The sequence below is a fragment of the Prionailurus viverrinus genome, unplaced genomic scaffold (assembly GCF_022837055.1).
Source record: "Prionailurus viverrinus isolate Anna unplaced genomic scaffold, UM_Priviv_1.0 scaffold_42, whole genome shotgun sequence".
Lineage (NCBI taxonomy): Eukaryota > Metazoa > Chordata > Mammalia > Carnivora > Felidae > Prionailurus > Prionailurus viverrinus.
Genome location: NW_025927609.1, coordinates 4,080,735 through 4,098,816, shown reverse-complemented (window position 1 = coordinate 4,098,816; position 18,082 = coordinate 4,080,735). Strand labels below are relative to the sequence as shown.

Below are 18,082 nucleotides of genomic sequence, written 5' to 3'. Positions count from 1 at the left end.
CCGGAAGGCAATGAGGCTGCCCCTTTTCCCTCCCGAGGGACTCAGCACCTAGCATTCGCGTGAGCCAGTTGGCCAAGGCAGCTCCGTCCCGTGGTTCCTACCAACCCCACCGCCGGCCGCTGTCTGTGGGATGCTTAGCACCTGGCAGGTGCGGTACAAAGGGCTCCTTGCACATTGTTTCGTACAGCCATCCCGCAAACCCCAAGAGCCAGGTGCCTTTTTTATCCCCACTGGAGACACGGGGGACCGTCAGGGAGCCAGGGAGGCTGCAGAACCGAGAGGCTCAGCAGGTCTCAGGCGCAAAGCCGGAACGCGTAACCTGACTGAAGTAGCTCCCGTGACGCCAGAGTCAAACAACGAGGCCATTAAAGGGGCAGGAACGTGTTCACAGGAACACCTGCCGCCTCGGTTTCGGCTGTGGCCCGAGGACAATTCCAGAGGACGAAGCCAAGGGCCAATGAGGCCAAGAGTGGCCTGGCCACGGACCCACAGTGAGAAGGGAGAGGGTGACAAGAAGGGGTGGGGTGAGGATCCCCCCCCACCCCACCCCAGGAGAGAGCTTCACTGTCCCGCCCAACACCCCACGCCAAGCCCGGAGGTTCTGAGCTGTCTTCCGAAGTCCCATCAAAGTGCCAGGGGCGCCCGAGAAAGTCACTAGGACACCTGCGGCACAGGGAGCTGACCTCGGGGCCGGCCCCACGGCCCATGCACCAGATGGGGAGCCCACCATGGAAACGTCAGCCCGGGCTCCTTTAAAAAGGGATCCCCGTGCAGGTGAAGGTGTCCCCGCGGTCGCTGGAGCACACTGCCAGGGGCAGGGAAGGGGGCGTCAGGAGCGGCCAGCACGGCAGGGACACTGCGTGCGTCTAGGAAGCTGCATTGGGGGAACCCAGCGGTTTGCAGAGAACCACGGAAACAGGGACGGGGCTGAGGGAATACGAAGAGCTCCCTGCCCCTGTCCCCTCCTCCCTGTCCCCTCCTTGACCGCGGCAAGATCAGACACAGGACTCAGGGAATGGGGACAGGTGCCCGCCTGCCCCTTCTCTGATGGCAGGTCACACCCGAGCCAAGGGAGAAAGCCTCATCCCCAGAGTTAGATCGCGCTTTGATCTAGGGAGACGGTGAAACCCACCTCTCCAAAGACGCCGATTACCTGAAAGTGACCATAAAAATGGGAAATTTGCAGGCAGGGGTCTGGGGGAAACCACTCCTAACAAACAGCTTTTCGGGGACAGCGGGAGACAAAAACAAAGCCGCCTTTACCTGCGCCCTGCTTATTTTATGATGTTCACAGCACTGGCCCACGGGGCAACAGAAAAATAATGCTCGAAAGTTTTATAAACTGGGCTTTTACGTTTATTTTGTTAAAGCATCTGCTAAAACTAAATGCCACTCCTGGTCTCTGGCTGGCTTCCCTTTCCGCTTTCTCCTAGTTTTTCTCCTTTTACTGGAAAAAGCTCCTCCCAAACTCTGAAAAGGAAATGCTGACCTCGGGGCAGATGCGAAAGGCGTGAGGGAAGAGGCCAGGAGGAAGGAAAAGGCGGTGAGCACGCCCGTTACCTGTGTCCGAAGAGGAGAACGTCTTACTGACAGGGGCGCCGTGACAGGAGACGGCTTGGACAGAGATGTCCTTCTCAATGACCTTCACCTTGACAGGTGTCTTCAGGGGAGACTCTGCCAGAGGAACATCCTGGTCATAAGAGGGGCCCCAAAGCCGTCTGAACCTACAGTTTCCGGAAAGTGAAATCACATCTCTCGCGCCAACGCCGTCCGGGCAGTTGGAAACGGCCAGGGCAAACCTTCAGATCGTTGCACGATCTCATTCTTTTTTGGGGGGGTGGGGGGGGTGGGAGGGGTGGGGAGGGAGAACCCAGGTTTCAGTACAATTTCAGAAATTAAGCCAGAATTTCACATTCTGTTTTGTATTCACGAATGGGGCCAGGCAACCTATTCTGGGAAGATAACACATCTGTGCGAACAGACGTACAGCCCGAATAAAAGTTAGTGACCCATGTATACAGAAGTTGTCCCTACGGCGGAGGCTGAGGGGACCGGTGCAGGATCCAGCTGGATCTAAAATAATGGCACATCAAGCCTGCGAAAGAATGATTTTCGGGGCGCCTGGGTGGCTCAGTCGGTTAAGCATCCGACTCTCGGTTTCGGCTCAGGTTGTGATCTCACGGTTCGTGAGTTCAAGCCCCGTGTCGGGCTCTGTGCTGACAGCATGGAGCCTACTTTTTTTTTTAATTTATTCTATTTTTGAGACAAAGAGAGGGAGAGACAGAGTGCGAGCAGGGGAGGGGCAGAGAGAGGGGGAGACACGGAATCCGAAGCAGGCTCCAGGCTCCGAGCTGTCAGCACAGAGCCTGCTTGGGACTCTCTCCCCCTCTCTCTGCCTCTCGCCCGCTCACATGCATGCACGCTCTGTCTCTCTCAAAAAATAAATGGACGAACTTAAAGACAAAAAAGCTAAGCAGAAGCCCTGCCGGTTCCTGCTCCTTCTGTGCCACGAGAGCGTCTTAACCTCGCTCCCTGCGGCACCCTGCTGGCCGGGGGGCCACGGCGCCCGGGGGCAGCGTGACTCCAGGCCGGGGGCCGACTCTTCATTCTCACCCGAGCTCAGCGGGGACGCCCTCCCCGTGTCGACACGCGGCTTGGTTTTCACGGCAGTGACAGTAGTGACCACGGTCCCACAGGGCATCACCATGCGGTCTTTTTCCACCTTCGCAGCAGGAGCGGGCGGAGCGGTCTGCCAGGATTTCGCTTCGCCGGGCTCTACGTAAGAGAACTGCAGAGAAAGCTGGTTACGCGCTCCATACGGCACCCGGCCCGGCGCCTGGACGGGGGGGGCGGGGGGCTGCCTTCCTCTGCCATAACCTCTGCCTTCTTCGATGAACGTCACCTAATCTCGGAACCGTCTGACGACTGACCCGGGCTTCCCCACAATGGACAGAAGGCGGTGAGACCCGCGCTCAAACCCACCCACTCGCCATGCAACGACGCAACAGAGGCTGGAGGACCCAATGCGACCAAGTGGCCCCTTCCGGGGCCGGCCCACGTGACACGGCGTCGTGGACCGCTCCCCACGTGGCAGGCGACTCGACGCGACCGTGGGCGGGACGTGGCCCGTCCGAGTCTGGAAACGCACAGCGCGCAACGGGCTCTCGGGAGAGCGTCCTGCTTCGGGCAAGAGGGAGCCTGACGGGTGAAGACGTTCCTTATCTCAAGTGGGTCTCGAGCGGCTCCAGCCGGAGCGCGGCCACGGCGGGCAATGTCGTCGTACCTCTGCGGTGACCGAACCCAGCACCGAGCTGCCGAAGGAGGGGCCGCTGGTCAGCGTAAAGCTCTGTGGCCCCGCAGGCTGCTTCTTGAATAAATCTAAGGGAATGGTCGTCACCGCCGACAGAGCTGGGGAAACAGGACACAAGGAACACCATGGGCGTGCCTCCACGGGGTGCCACGGAAGCCACCACACCCAGGACGAGTCCCCGAGGCGCCACTCCAGACCACCGCAGGTGGAAAAGCCTGTGCGGGAGTCGAGAGTGACAGCCCTGAGGGCCAGGGGGCCCGACCTGCAAGGCTGGGATGCAGACCCACCGATGCAGATCCAGGAAGCCGAGAGCTGGGCAGCGGCCGTCAGGAGAACATCCTCATTCTCAGGAAGGACACGCCAAGGAGAGGGGGTGTGAAGGGCCCGCGCGTGCGTGTGTGTGCGCGTGCAGAAACAGCGTGTGCAAAACCGAGAGCGGCCACCCAGCACAAGCACAGGTAACAGAGGCAATGGGGCAACATGTCAAAAGCGTGTGGGTGTGAGTAAAGGTCATATGGCTGTTCTTCTTCGTTCTGTTTTGTGTTTTTCACACGAAATTTCGTAGACCCCGCGAGGCTGGACAGGACTGAACCGCCAGCGGAGCAAACGAGCCATGCGTCAGGGGTGGATTCGGAGGGGCTTCTCTGCAGGCGAACACCTGCCCAGTCTGGGGTCAAACACACGCCTGCCCTTGGCACGTCGGGAGCGCCTCACTGCCTCCCCCCAAGACAGCAGAATCCGGGAAACGGGCTCCGAATTCTTGCTCATACATAGAAGCTTAAGTTGCTTTTTCATGGGTCTTGGTAACTTTAGGAGACATCCAAACGGCCCGGGTTTGTGGCAGGAGAAGCCAGGAGAGGGTCCCCCTCTCCGAGTTTGGTAAGTCCAAGGGCATCTTTAGAAACCTGATAAATATTGATACTCCTGACTCAAGCACGTGTGCACTCACACCGGTCCGAGCTCACTGTCGTGATTTCTACCTTTAATTGTCGCTGTCTCATCTCTAAAGCATGTGCCCAGTACAAGCAGCTGTGGCTTATTTTACAAGGAAGAGCAGGTTGAAATCCACAGGGACAGAGGGTAGAATGGCGGGGGAGGGCGCCAGGGGCTGGGGGGAGGAGGGGACAGGGAGTTGTCTCGGGGGACAGAGTCTCGGCTTGGGAAGATGGAGAAGTTCTGGAGACGGACAGTGGTGAGGGTTGCACGCAGTGGGCATGTACTTAATAGCACTGAATGTTACCCTCAGAAATGGTTAAGATGGTCATTTGCATGTCACAAGCGTTTTACCACAAGTTGAAACAAGACAAAACGGATCAATTAAGGCTAAGAAGATTGAGAAGTGCATCTCTAAACCAAGAATTACTGAATAAAAAATTTTAGATATTTGTTTTAAAAAAAAGAGAGAGAGAAACAAAGAAAGGTAAAAACCAGCTGAGTATATTCTTTTCCAAAATGTATGACTTTGGGGGCCCCAGGTGGCTCCGTCGGTTAAGCGTCCGACTTCAGCTCAGGTCATGATCTCACGGTTCGTGGGTTCGAGCCCCGCGTCGGGCTCCGTGCTGACAGCTCGGAGCCTGGAGCCTGCTTCGGATTCTGTGTCTCCCTCTCTCTCTCTGCCCCTCCCCTGCTCATGCTCTGTCTCTCTCTCTCTCTCAAAAAAATAAACATTTAAAAAAAAATGTATGACCTTGTCAAAAACTGAGACGGACTTTCGAGCCAACATTGCCTTCGGAACTCCAGCATGCTCTGTGGGGTCTCCCGCCCGCGCCTCCCAGCTTCTCCGGGTCCCCGTCAAGGCAGCTGGACCAACCCCCCCGGAGAGCAGGGCCTCCATCTACCTGCTCGACACCCACCTCCTGATGATTGTTCTTCCTCTGAAATCTCCAAGTACAGCTCCTTCGACTTGGCATTCAACTCACTGCAGGAAAGACAAAGAATTTTTAAACAAGTTCCATTAACTTTTTGAAACGGTGTTCTTTTTCTGACTGTACAAAGAGATACAAATCACCATCAGTATAAAGATTATCTGCAACTTGGGGCGCCTGGGTGGCGCAGTCGGTTAAGCGTCCGACTTCAGCCAGGTCACGATCTCGTGGTCCGTGAGTTCGAGCCCCACGTCGGGCTCTGGGCTGATGGCTCGGAGCCTGGAGCCTGTTTCCGATTCTGTGTCTCCCTCCTTCTCTGCCCCTCCCCCGTTCATGCTCTGTCTCTCTCTGTCCCAAAAATAAATAAACGTTGAAAAAAAAAAATTAAAAAAAAAAAAAAAAGATTATCTGCAACCTGACTATCCCCAAACGGTTGCCCTTAATATTTGGTTGCTGGTCTCCCAGAATTCTCCGCGACTTCCTGGCTGATGACAGAAATGTTGTACACAGCCGCTCTCTGATACGGGGGCCACTGGCCACAGACGGCCACCGAGAGCTCAAGGTAAGGCCAGGGCAAGCGGAGGGCCTGAACTTAACTTTGTTTAAGTTTCACTAGTTGAAATTTCAAGAGCGACATATAGCGAGTCGTTGCTGTATCAAAAAGTGCAGCTATATGGGCACCCGGTGGCTGAGCTGGTTGAGCATCCAACTCTTGCTTTCGGCTCAAGTCATGATCTCACGGTTCGTGGGATCGAGCCCCGAGTCGGGCTCTGTGCTGACAGTGTGGAGCCCACGTGGGATCCTCTCCCTCCGCCCCTCGCCTGCTCGCACATGCGAGCTCTCCCTCCCTCCCCAAATACACATGTTTTTAAAAAGTGTAGCTATGGGGGCGCCTGGGTGGCTCAGTCGGTTACGTGTCCGACTTCAGCTCAGGTCATGATCTCGCGGTCCGTGAGTTCGAGCCCCACGTCGGGCTCTGTGCTGACAGCTTGGAGACTGGAGCCTGTTTCAGATTCTGTGTCTCCCTCTCTCTGACCCTCCCCTGTTCGTGCTGTGTCTCTGTCTCAAAAATAAATAAATGTTAAAAAATTTTTTTAAAAAGTGTACTATGTAATTATCTAAAAACAAAACATAGAACATGATAAACCTCTCTCTTTCTTTTTTTTTTCAATTAAGATACGGGACATCTTTCCACGTCAGACACTACGGAAGAACGTCATTTTTACTAGATCTCCAGTGCTTCACTATGTGGCCTTTTATTTTGTCCGTTCCTTAATAACCAACTCTTAATAATTGTTGGTTGCGGTCAACGTTCCGTAATTATAAAAATTTTTTTTCAACGTTTTTTATTTATTTTTTGGGACAGAGAGAGACAGAGCATGAACGGGGGAGGGGCAGAGAGAGAGGGAGACACAAAATCGGAAACAGGCTCCAGGCTCCGAGCCATCAGCCCAGAGCCTGACGCGGGGCTCGAACTCCCGGACTGCGAGATCGTGACCTGGCTGAAGTCGGATGCTTAACCGACTGTGCCACCCAGGCGCCCCAACGTTCCGTAATTATAAACAAGCGAAGAGAAACGTCCTTATCCATACATCTTTGTAAACACTGTGCGATTATTTCCTTAGGGAAACTGTAGATCCCAGCCAAAAGGTATGTGCATTTAAGAGATTTTCTCTCCCTCTCTCTCTCTTTTTTTTTTTTTTTTTAATTTATTTTTAACAGAGAGAGACAGAGCATGAGCAGGGGAGGGGCAGAGAGAGAGGGAGACACAGAATCCGAAGCAGGCTCCAGGCTCTGAGCCATCAGCACAGAGCCCGATGCGGGGCTCGAACTCACGGACTGTGAGATCATGACCTGAGCCGAAGTCGGACGCTTAACCGACTGAGCCACCCAGGCGCCCCAAAGCGTGTGTATTTCTAAAGAAAAGGGAGCCCGACCACAGTGCTCTCTGGTCACAGCAGGACGTGGGCAAGGAGGAAACCCACCCCCAGAGCCGCCTTCAGAAAGAAATCCACATTCAACCTAAAACTACCTCGGATGTTGGCTACACATTTAAACGAAATTTATTTTTTAGTTTTAGGTTTTGGCGTGAACGGTGCTGCAAACCGACTGCCAGGTTGGGCAGTCTTGGACAGGTGTGGCTGTACAAACCCCAGCCCAAGATAGCCAGGCTGTACGCACAAGGTGAATTCTTCTTCCCAGGTGAGGTCCGTAGCGTTTTTCGCGAGGGCGCTGAACTTCTGAACGGGATCATTCAGCCGAACTACACACTGTGGGTTCACGTAGCCTGTAATCGAACAAAGGGGCATTTTTATTTTTTAACCGCATTACACGTATACACATTTTGCATATAACAGGCGGAATTAAATGCCTGAGCTCTTGGCTCACCCACTTCTGGGGGGACAGTTCTTTGTTTCCTTTGCCATTAGCAAACTCTCGAAGCACCTCATTGGAGGTTTAAGATTTTCTATCCCCAACTTAGTATCTATTGACCTTGGACAGACCCCAAGTGCCCCTGCTCCCTGCCCTGGGCGGGAGGGGAGGGGGGACACTCCCCAGGGGCGACATCACTACAGAAGATGTGGTCCCCACTTTTGGACAAGACTGCTTGCAGAAGGCAAGTCCTCTGGAACGACCCCCAAGTGGGGGGGCACCCCACAGGGAAGCCACGTCCCTACTTACAAGGGGTGCCTTTTTACACCTGACTCGGCTCAGTCAGACTCCTGTCTGGGGATCACTGATCCCCGTAACGGGACATTTCACTGGTGAATAGTTGTCGTCCCACGGCATGAAGGTATGGACACACGGCGTAGTCAGCCATCACCGGAACGCACGGACGCTTTACCACATACCCCACGGTGCCAGGTGTTCTATCATATTATCTTATGAATCTTCACAATCACCGCGGAGGGGAGACACGGACCCAGATGTGCCCCTGCTGGCAGAGGCGAGGAACGGGGATCCCAGCCCTGGCCGACTGAGTCCAGAGAGAGATGCCCCTCGGCGGCTGAACACTGCAGCCCCAGACGGCAACATCCAAGTGCTTTTACCCGAACAATCACCTAGGACGAGCTTGGCACAGACTCTCATTTGTTAAATGCGGGCAGTCTGTGCTTTGGGGACCGGAAGGAAGTCCCTGCAGATAAACAACCCTTAGTGTGCTCGGACAATAAAGAGGAATTCATTCCTGGTCTCAGCAAAATCAGATCACACTGGAAAGATGTGTCCTGTCCCAGGCTGCTGTGCCTGTGGGGGCTCAGCAAACGTTCGGGAACAGCTAAAAAGAATAATCTGTTTGGGGCGTCTGGGCGGCTCAGTCAGTTAAGCATCTTGACTCCTGATCTCAGCTCAGGTCACGATCTCACGGTTTGTGAGCTCGAGCCCCACGTCGGGCTCTGTGCTGCCAGTGTGGAGCCTGCTTGGGATTCTCTCTCTCGTCCCCGCTCTCTGCCCCTTCCCTGCTTGTACTCTCTCGAAATAAGTAAACTTAAAAAAAAAAAAAAAAATGGTCTGCAATACTTTTCACTCCGGTAACAGCCCCTCCCAGCACCGAAGCGTCCCCGATGGGCCAAAGCCCTTCTGATGCTCCCTAAACTGCCCCCGTGGCACCTCGGCTTCTAGAAAAGGAGAAGGTGCCTATCGCCTATCAGTCAGGGATGCTCAACATGGGTTTACGCGTTCAATAGTTCCCAAAAAAAAAAGGCTGTGCCTTCCAGACTCAAGAGAAGGGCAAGGTTACACACGACCGCATTCCTTTCTGCCCTCAGCCTTCACGTATGAAAGCCAGGACTGTTTTTTAACTGCCCCTCTTTGCTGTTATGCTTCTCAGGGGCTCTTTCTGCTCAAAGGCGGGGGTCACGCCGCAGACCCAACTGGAGGGTGCCACGGCGAAACCACAAATCACCCTGCAGGCGGGACGGTCCCTTCTGGAACCAGCGGGGCTCCCTGTGCCACCTGCCTGAAGCACCAGGATCGTGCAGCAGCGAGGCCCGGATGTTGTTCACCGACAGCTTGAGTTCGTGGGCCCTTGGAGGTTTGGGAGGGCAGGAGTCCTGAGGGCTGGGTGCAGTGTGCTGCAGGTTCTGTGAACAGAAGCACACAGGACAGTGACCTGCGGGGAAGAAGGGGCGGCCGCCCAACACCTCGACACCTGTCACCGGGGGCGGGGGGCGTCTTCAGGACCGTCTGCACGGGGCGCCTGACCCTGGGGTCTGCTCTGCGACGATTTTTCCCTTCTCGTGGGAAGGGAGGGTCCCAATCAACCAAAACCTCTTCCCTTGCAAGGGAGCCTTTTATGCCCAAATAAAGCAGGTGCGGGGGTGCCTGGGTGGCTCGGCCGGTTAAGCATCTGACTCACGGTTCCTGAGATCGAGCCCCACGTCAGGCTCTGGGCTGATGGCACGGAGCCTGCTTGGGATTCCGTCTCTGCTCTCTGTCCCTCCCTCACTCCTGCTCTCTCCCTCTCTCAAAAGTAAATAAATAAACTTTTAAAAAAAGTTTGTGAACCAGGACCCTGCTGATTGTGACCTGTAAGAAGCAGTCACAAAAGTCCTTAGGATCCAAGTCCATGAGCACTGGGGCCAGAGCAATCACAGGGCTGGGATGGAGGTAAAATATTTCAATTATATACGCATGACGGTTAATTTTATGTGTCAACTTGACGGGGCCACGGGACACGCAAGTATTTGCTCATTGTCCTGGGTGTTGCTATGAGGGTATTTTTGCACGAGGTTAACATTTCAATCAAAAGACCAGGTAAAGAAGGTTGCTCTCCCTAATGTGGGTGGGCCTCGTCCAATCAGTTGAAGGCCTGAACACAACAAAGGCCGACCTTCCCTGGAAAAGAGGAGATTCCTCCAGCCTGACTGCTTTAAGCCAGGATATCAGTTTTTTTCCTGCCTTTAGACTTGAATGGAAACATTAGTTCTTCATGTCTGCTGGCCTTCAGAAGGGAAGTGCCCCCGGGGTTCTCCTGGGTCTCCGGCTCGCTGACCCACCCTGCAGATCCTGGGACTGTCGGCCTCTGTGATCACGTGAGCCCATTCCTTACAATAAGTTTTTGTGCATGTGAACAAATGTACATTTATATAAATACACAACTGGCTCATGCAGTTACGGAGGGTATCAGATAAAGCCTCCTGGCTTCGAGGGCATGTTCTCATTGCTGATTGGGTTTCCCAGGTCCCATAGTCCTGGAAGGATGGGATCCGAGACCACAGGCTCTGAGGGGACAGCCAACACAGAAAAAGCAGAGGGTCAAGGCCAATTAGGGCTGGACCGTGCGGAGAGGCCCAGACACCTGTTGCTTCCATCCCACGGGGCTTTGGAACCCTGTGCCCTGAACTCGAAGCTCGTCCCTGACACGGTCAAGATCACCAGCAAGCAGCCGTTCACTCTGGCTCTCCCACGGGGGGTGGAGGGACAAGGGGGGCGGGTGCAGATTCTCCAGGAGGGGGACCCTGGTCCCAAAGGGTCGGGAAGCTCCGCCCTCCGTGGACTGACTCACCTGAACTTCCCTCATATCCACAGGCTTGGTCCTCAGAACCACCGACGGCGAGGCAGAACCAACCAGGTGCTTCAAGATATCCTTGAGGGTTTCAGACACTGCTTTCGTCTCAGCCGCCCGCTCCTGCCGGAAGAAGACAAGCCACCCAATCGTTTCATAACCGTCGCCGTGCAGCCGGACGGGCAGGTGACTGCTCTCCTCACCGCATCCCCGAGGCAAAGCCCGCTGGGTGCGGCCTGGGCTCCCGGGAGGTCAGATTAGGACAGGTGACGTCTGGGAGACGGGGTCCTCCGATCTCACAGATCATCAGGCCCCTTATTTCTAAAAACGGCAAAAGTAAAGACACGCGGGATAAGAAACATGCTGCTATTTCTGCGTAAACCCTTTCCGACAGATGTGTTTTTTCTGTCTCGCGTGACATTTTTTTTTTTTTGAAGTTAAAAAGTATTCAAGTAAGCGAAAAGGCCCGAGGAGAAAGACAAGCTTGTAGAGGAACAAAACTGGATGATTTGTGTTACCAGGGGTCAGCTCCATAGAGCTGTAATAATACCCACCCAACAGAAACGTGTTCCTGCGTTCCAGAATGCACACAGCACCACTGTTCATAAAGCCCCAAACTGGAAACTCCCTAAGTATCCGTCAGCCGCTAAATACATACGTAAACTGTGGGGCAGTCACACGGAGGGAGTGCCACACCAGCCCTCTGGTGTCCCTTGTCACCTCTGGGGTAAATGCCCTCGCTGTGGGGCTCCAGCTACCCCCACCTGCTCAGGGGACAGGACGTTTGCAGGAAAGACCTCCCCCAGGACCACGGACCCATGGAAAACCTCTGACTTGCAGGGTTGGGGGCATCTCAGGGATCGGTCTGCAGACGGCCGGCCAGGTCCTGCTCTGGCCAACTTAGTCCCAACGTGCCCATTAGTGAACACCTACTCTCTGCTAGAGACTCTAATAAGTATCAAAACAGCAAATACCCACATCACTCTTTTTTTTGTTTTTTTTTTTTAATTTTTTTTTTTTCAACATTTATTTATTTTTGGGACAGAGAGAGACAGAGCATGAACGGGGGAGGGGCAGAGAGAGAGGGAGACACAGAATCGGAAGCAGGCTCCAGGCTCTGAGCCATCAGCCCAGAGCCCGACGCGGGGCTCGAACCCACGGACCGCGAGATCGTGACCTGGCTGAAGTCGGACGCTTAACCGACTGCGCCACCCAGGCGCCCCACCCCACGTCACTCTTAAGATAAGTCAGGCTCGATCCTAGGCGCTTCTAGGTACTAGCTCATTTAATCTTCGCGACCACCTTGACTATCATTGTTCCCACTCGAGCGACGAGGACACTAACGCACAGAGAAGTGAATTACCACGCGTAGGGTCACCCGGCGTGTGAGCGGCAGAGCCGAGAGCCCAACCCAGGCGTTAAGGCTCCGCGGTCTGTACTTAACATGTTGTCCCTTCCCTTCCACAGGTCCTCGGTAACACCGATTTTCTTCAAGTGAGGTGAAATCCGCAGGACGTAAAATTCACCATTTTAAAGCAGACATTCCGGTAGCTTTGGGACGCTCTGCTCTGAGCATTGGGACGCTCGGTGCTGTGCAACCACCCCCGCTCTGTCACCCGTACCCTGATCTCTCGCTCCCCGCGGCCACCTCCCCCCCAACCAACTGCCCCTGCCGGCCACTGCTCTGCCTTCCGCGTCTACGGTTTGCCCGCTGCGACAGCTCCTAGAAATGGGATCGTAAGCGCGTGTTTTCGTGTCGGCTTGCCTCGCTCTGCTTGACCTTTTCGAGGTTCCTCCAGGTGGCAGCAGGTGGCAGAACCTCATTCCTTGTTTGCGGCTGAAGAAACACTCCATCGTACGGATGGACGGACCTCGCTCTGCTCACGTACTTGAGTCTTTTTTTAACCCCGCCCCCAATTTCTCGTCGCTTCACAGAGGGGGAAATGGGGTGCTCAGATGCCAGGGTTCGTGCCCAGATGAGCAGCTGGGTCGGGCCGGCGCCAGATTCATCCAACGCCCTGCCGCGGCCGCCCCGTTCTCTGGGACGAGGGGAGAAGCCTGCCCAGGGAGGCGCTGGTCCGAGCCTCTGCTCCCCAGATCGGGCGCTCACGACCTGCGAGCACGTTCACACACACCGACGGGGGGGGGGGGGGGGGGGGATCGTAAAAACTCACGGACTGACCTCCACCGGTGCTTTGGGCTGGACGGTAACGGCCGTTTCTGGAGTGCTGACCAAGGACCACTTGATCTGGATGTCGTCTCTCTTGTCCTTCATGTGGAGCTCCAGCTACGAAGAAACACGGTTGTTGAGGAGCTGCCTTTCCCACCAAAACCCCAAGCGCAGCCGTGCGCGCGTAGGTCTGTGTGTGTGTGCACGCGTGTGCGCGAGTTCATTTACGTTCTTAGACACCCGCCTGGCCTCCCCTTGCCTTCTCAAAACGGTAAGGAAAACTCTAGCCCTCCCCGGACCTCCCTGCAGCCCGGCCCCATCCCCGCCAGCGCCTTCCTCGGCCTCAACCTGCCACTCAGGGCCCTCAGCGCTGGCGGCTGAGGGCCACATGTCCCTCAACTCTGTAGTCTATCACATGAATAATTCCCTGGGCCCTGCATTTCTCCTCGGCAGTGTCACCAAGGCGCGAAGGAGAGGGAGGAACGGAAGGAAGCCAGAGCTCAGCCCAACCCCACTCCCGTGCACTCCCCGCGGGCTGTGCACCTCCTCTCTTGCCTAGGCCAACACCCACCCTCTAACCAGACTCTGGGCCTTGGCAGCCATCCGTCGAACCCGCCCCATCTGTGGCGGGAGAATAATGCCCCCCTCCCCCCCATAGAGATGTCCTTGCAAAGATTCTCGTGACCTGTGACTACGTGGCCTGATATGGCAAAAGGGGGCTTCGCGGGAGAGACTAGGGTAAGGGCTACCCCAGCGAGCCCCGGGGAATCAGGTGAGCCCTTAGAGACGGGAGAGGAAGGCAGGAGAGCAGGCCAGAGAGGGGCCTTCACGACAGAGGGAGGATGCCAAGAGCTCGGGAATGAGGGGGCCCGTCCAAGCTGCCGACAGCCTCCAGCTGACCTCCGGCAAGGACACAGGCTCTCGGCCCTCCGGCCCTAAGGACCCGAATCACGCTGACAGCCCAGTGAACAAGGAAACGGGTCCCCCCAGAGCTTCCAGGCCGACGGGCCTCCGGAATGGGGATGTGGGACGTTGGTGGCATGTTAAGCTAAGCCTGCGGGGACTTGCTTCGGGGCCGCGAGGCCAATGCAGGCCCCCCGATGCACTTGTAACGGCCACAACAGAGCGCCCGGAGTGTCTCCCGCCTTGGTCGTTAATAACCCAGCCACCTCCAGCAGCCCCCTGTGCTCCGAGGGGGAATCCACAGAGTGCATTCAAAGTGCGTTAAGAGATCAAAGATACAACTGTGCTCCTTGTGTCTGAGCTGCACGAAATGGCACGTGAACCATCTCGGAAAATGCCATTTCCTCGCCGGAGGTGGATGGGTCTGGCAGGACTCCGTCTGTTCCAGAACAGGCGGTGAACGTCGGGTACGCGCGTCCCAGACGTTGGAGGTGTTGTCCAGTTACACTGTCCAAAATCTCGGGGGCGAGCGAGAGGGCATTAGCCTCTGACGAGTGCGTGTCGTGACGCTCACCCCCCCTCACCTCTCAGAAAGGAAGTGTTGGCGGCTGGGGCTGGGGGGGAGCGGGGGCTGGATCTCAGAAAAAGGCCATTTAGGTAGCCAGAAAATCTGGTTTGCCCTGGGTATGCAAAACCACGTCTGTGAAGGAAAAGCATGTGGAGCAGTGTCCTCCCTTGTGGCTCGGGGCGCTGGATGACTTGGGCTCATTCCCCACTTAGGCAGCCAAGCACAAGGACAGAGGAAAGGAAACCCAGGGTTGCACCAGCAGGGACCCCTAGAACAGACCCAGAAATTTACAGTGCTCACACGCTGGCCGAATGGGGCGCCCGTGGACCCCCGCTGTGCGGGAGAGACACACAGTTACTGACGCTTTGGGCACCCGGAGCTTGACCAATAAGCCTCTTATAATTACTATACGTGTCTCTACGTAACTTCTATATGCATCATCGTTAACGTTATGCAAAATATACACCAGCACACCTCACAGACGCTGCAGGTTCGGTCCAGACCACGACAGAGCAGGTGTCACGAGAAAGCAAGTCAAATGAATTTGCCTGGCTTCCCCACCCCCCTCCCCCCCCCCCCCCCGGTGCATAAAAGTTACGCCGACACAACACTCTCAGAGCATGTGATAGCGTCACGTCTAACAGGTGACAGCGTATGTGCGTTGACTTAATCAAAACATACTGTCTTGCTAAAAATTGGTAACCATCGTCTGAGCTCTCAGTGAGCTGTAATCACTGATCACAGATCTCCGTGAGAAACAGATTAAGGACAAAGTAGGACGTGTTACAGAATCACCCAACTGTGACGGAGAAACACGCAGAGGCCACCGCAAACCTTCGGTTGGTAAACGTAGTATCTACGAAGCGCAATAAAACGAGGGAGGCCTGTGCAAGTCTGTAATTATCATAATAATAAGCCTATAATCAGAAAAACTACAGGAACACTCCTCTTGTAACTTGTAAAACATACTAAGAGTTCTTTTAAAGATCTTTCTCTTTTTTTTTAAGTTTATTTATTTTTGAAAGACAGAGTGCGTGCATGGGAGGGGCAGAGAAACAGAAGGGGAGAGAAGATCCCAAGCAGGCTCCGTGCGGTCAGCGCAGAGCCCTACGCGGGGTCCTATCTCACAAAGCACAAGATCATGACCGGAGCCGAAATCAAGGGTGGGGACACTTAACCAACCGAGCCATTTTAAAGTTGATTTTTCCATGGGGCGCCTGGGTGGTTCAGGGGGTCAAGCATCCGACTTCGGCTCAGGTCACGATCTCGCGGTTTGTGGATTCGAGCCCCGCGTCCGGCTCTGTGCTGACGGCTCGGAGCCTGGAGCCTGCTTCGGATTCTGGGTCTCCCCCCTCTCTGCCCCTCCCCTGCTCACTCTCTCTCGCAAACATAAACATTAATAAACAAACAAATAAACAAAGCCGACTCTTTCCGAAAGAGTCCGGCACTGGGTCCTGAAGCAGCACAGCTGTCCTCCACCTCAGATGCCACTTGCCTTGTCCTACCTGCCAACGACATCCCGGATTTGTGGACATGCCTTGAGAAATATCACATCTCCCAATTTCGTTGAATGGGCAACCTCTGAATTCATTGTGTGTGTGTGTGTGTGTGTGTGTGTGTGTGTGTGTGTGTGTACATGTCTGTGTGTAGATGTGTGCGTGCACATGTACATGCGTATGTGTGTGCGTGTATCTTTGCATGCATGTATTGTGTGCGTGTGTGCATACGTGTGCACATGTCTGTGTGTACATGTGTGCGCACATACGTACATGTGAGCATGCCGTACATGTATGTGCACGTATGGATGTGTGTGCATATGCGTGCGCATGTCTGTGTGTAGATGTGTGTGCGCGTATGTGTGTGTGCATGTGCACATGTCCTTGTGCATGCATGTATGTGTGCACGCGTGTGCGTGCGTGTGTGTATGTGCACACGTGTGTGCACGTGTACGTCGTACATGTGTGTGCACATGTATACATGTGTGCTACGTGTGCACATATCTGTGTGTAGATGTGTGTGCGTGCATGTGCACGTGTCTTTGTGCATACATGTATGCATGTCATGTGTGTGCACGTGCGTGCACGTGTCTTTATGCATGTGTATGTGTGCACGTATGTGTGTGCATGTGTGTATGTGCATACGTGTGGGCATGACTGTGTGTGTACATGTGTGTGCACGTCGTACATGTGTGTGCACATATATACGTGTGTGCTACGTGTGCACATATGTGTGTAGATGTGTGTGCGCGCATGTGCACGTCTTTGTGCATACACGTATGCATGTCATATGTGTGTGCGTGTGTGTGCACGTGTCTTTATGCATACGTGTATGTGTGCATGTATGTGCGTGTATGTGCACACACGTGCACGTGTCATGTGTGTGTGCGCATATACACAACACACATGCTTTATTTCCTGCAGGTACAATATAGTACAGAAGGTCTGGAAACTATGAAATGAATGATTAATAAAATCAAGGAATCACAGCCCCATGGTCACGCCACGCTTACCCCATAGGTTTACGAGCACTGTCTCCCCACGACTCACTCGATCTACCCACGCTTACCTGTAAATGAACCGGGGACAGCCTGACACCGTACAGCTGGCGCCCCGTGTCTCCCGGGGATGCGGGCCCCGCACTGACCAGGAACTGCATGGCCTCGCCCACCACGTGACAGGACACCACCTGGCGGAGGGACAAGGTATGACAGGAGAATTCGTTCCGTGTACCTCTTTTAGTTCATCGACTACAATACTCAGGACGTTAAAAGTTAGCAAAGACGAAAATTTGGAATTCCAGACTTGGATAAATACCCAGATTCACATATTTTCTATTACTTAGTTTGAAAACTGGGAACAGTGTTGCAAGTCTTTTCTTCCTGATGCGTTTCTCCAGAGCTAACACTCTGTTTCGCCCAGCAGTTGTTATATTCTTCCCCACAAGAAGTTTTCCCTCGACACTGTTCCATTTCTCCCCACCAGCCGACTAAAATTCCCCAGACGTTTCCATGTGCCTATGGAGTAAAAGCCATTAGCTGTCTCCGCTCACTAAAAACGAGCCTCAAAACAACACAAGTGATAGATGTTGCAAGCACAACATTTAAAAATATACCCAGGACACAAGAAGTTGTTTCCATCTGAATAATTTTCAACCTATTATGGTTTTCAAAGACGCGGGGATAATTCAAAGGACATATAAAATATTAAACGCTTAGGAAATTATATGGCTCAACAAAAATAGAATCATAGAGCGAGTTCGCTGAAGGACCTACACGACAAAGACAAGTAATCACACCAGGAATAAGCCAGACCGTATCCCCGATAAAAATCACAAAGCATTTTAGAGAGAGCTGTTACCGAACAGAGAAATATCAAGTTTCTGCCACAGATTCCCGCCACGGGAGAGGATCTTCTAGAATGGAGGGTCACCCCCACCCTGGAAGACTGCCGAGCAAGCCCCTGGGGATGACTGGGACCCATCAGGAGGCCGGGCGTAAGGCAGGAGGTTACCCCCCACATTCCCAAGGGAACACCGCAGGCTGTCACTTGGGAAGGAGAAGAAAATTCCTTAATTCTCTGGTGGATTTATCAGAATCTAAAATAAAATACCAAGCGGAAAGATTATCAAAACAGTTACTCTGTCAGGCCGCTGTTTCACAAAGTTCAGGCTGGGACATCTGCCCCCTTCCTCTTTCCCAACCCCAGCTAGCTCCTCCCTCCCCAACCCAATGCCACCCCCCCCCCCCCCCCCCCTGCCAGGG

The 18,082-nt window shown here is 54.3% G+C and overlaps 1 protein-coding gene across 1 annotated transcript in view; it reads right to left on the bottom strand.

Moving 5' to 3' along the window:
- Nucleotides 1–18,082, bottom strand: part of C2CD2 (C2 calcium dependent domain containing 2) — a 51,522-nt gene that overhangs the window by 13,657 nt on the left and 19,783 nt on the right. Inside the window, exons 3-11 of the mRNA XM_047847019.1 lie at nt 16,888–17,007; nt 12,864–12,968; nt 10,682–10,804; nt 9,134–9,257; nt 7,357–7,462; nt 5,164–5,228; nt 3,284–3,408; nt 2,614–2,788; nt 1,561–1,674 (exon numbers count right to left, since the gene is read on the bottom strand). Of these exons, the coding sequence (XP_047702975.1) occupies nt 1,561–1,674; nt 2,614–2,788; nt 3,284–3,408; nt 5,164–5,228; nt 7,357–7,462; nt 9,134–9,257; nt 10,682–10,804; nt 12,864–12,968; nt 16,888–17,007 (1,057 nt within the window). The remainder of the gene's footprint in view (nt 1–1,560; nt 1,675–2,613; nt 2,789–3,283; nt 3,409–5,163; nt 5,229–7,356; nt 7,463–9,133; nt 9,258–10,681; nt 10,805–12,863; nt 12,969–16,887; nt 17,008–18,082) is intronic.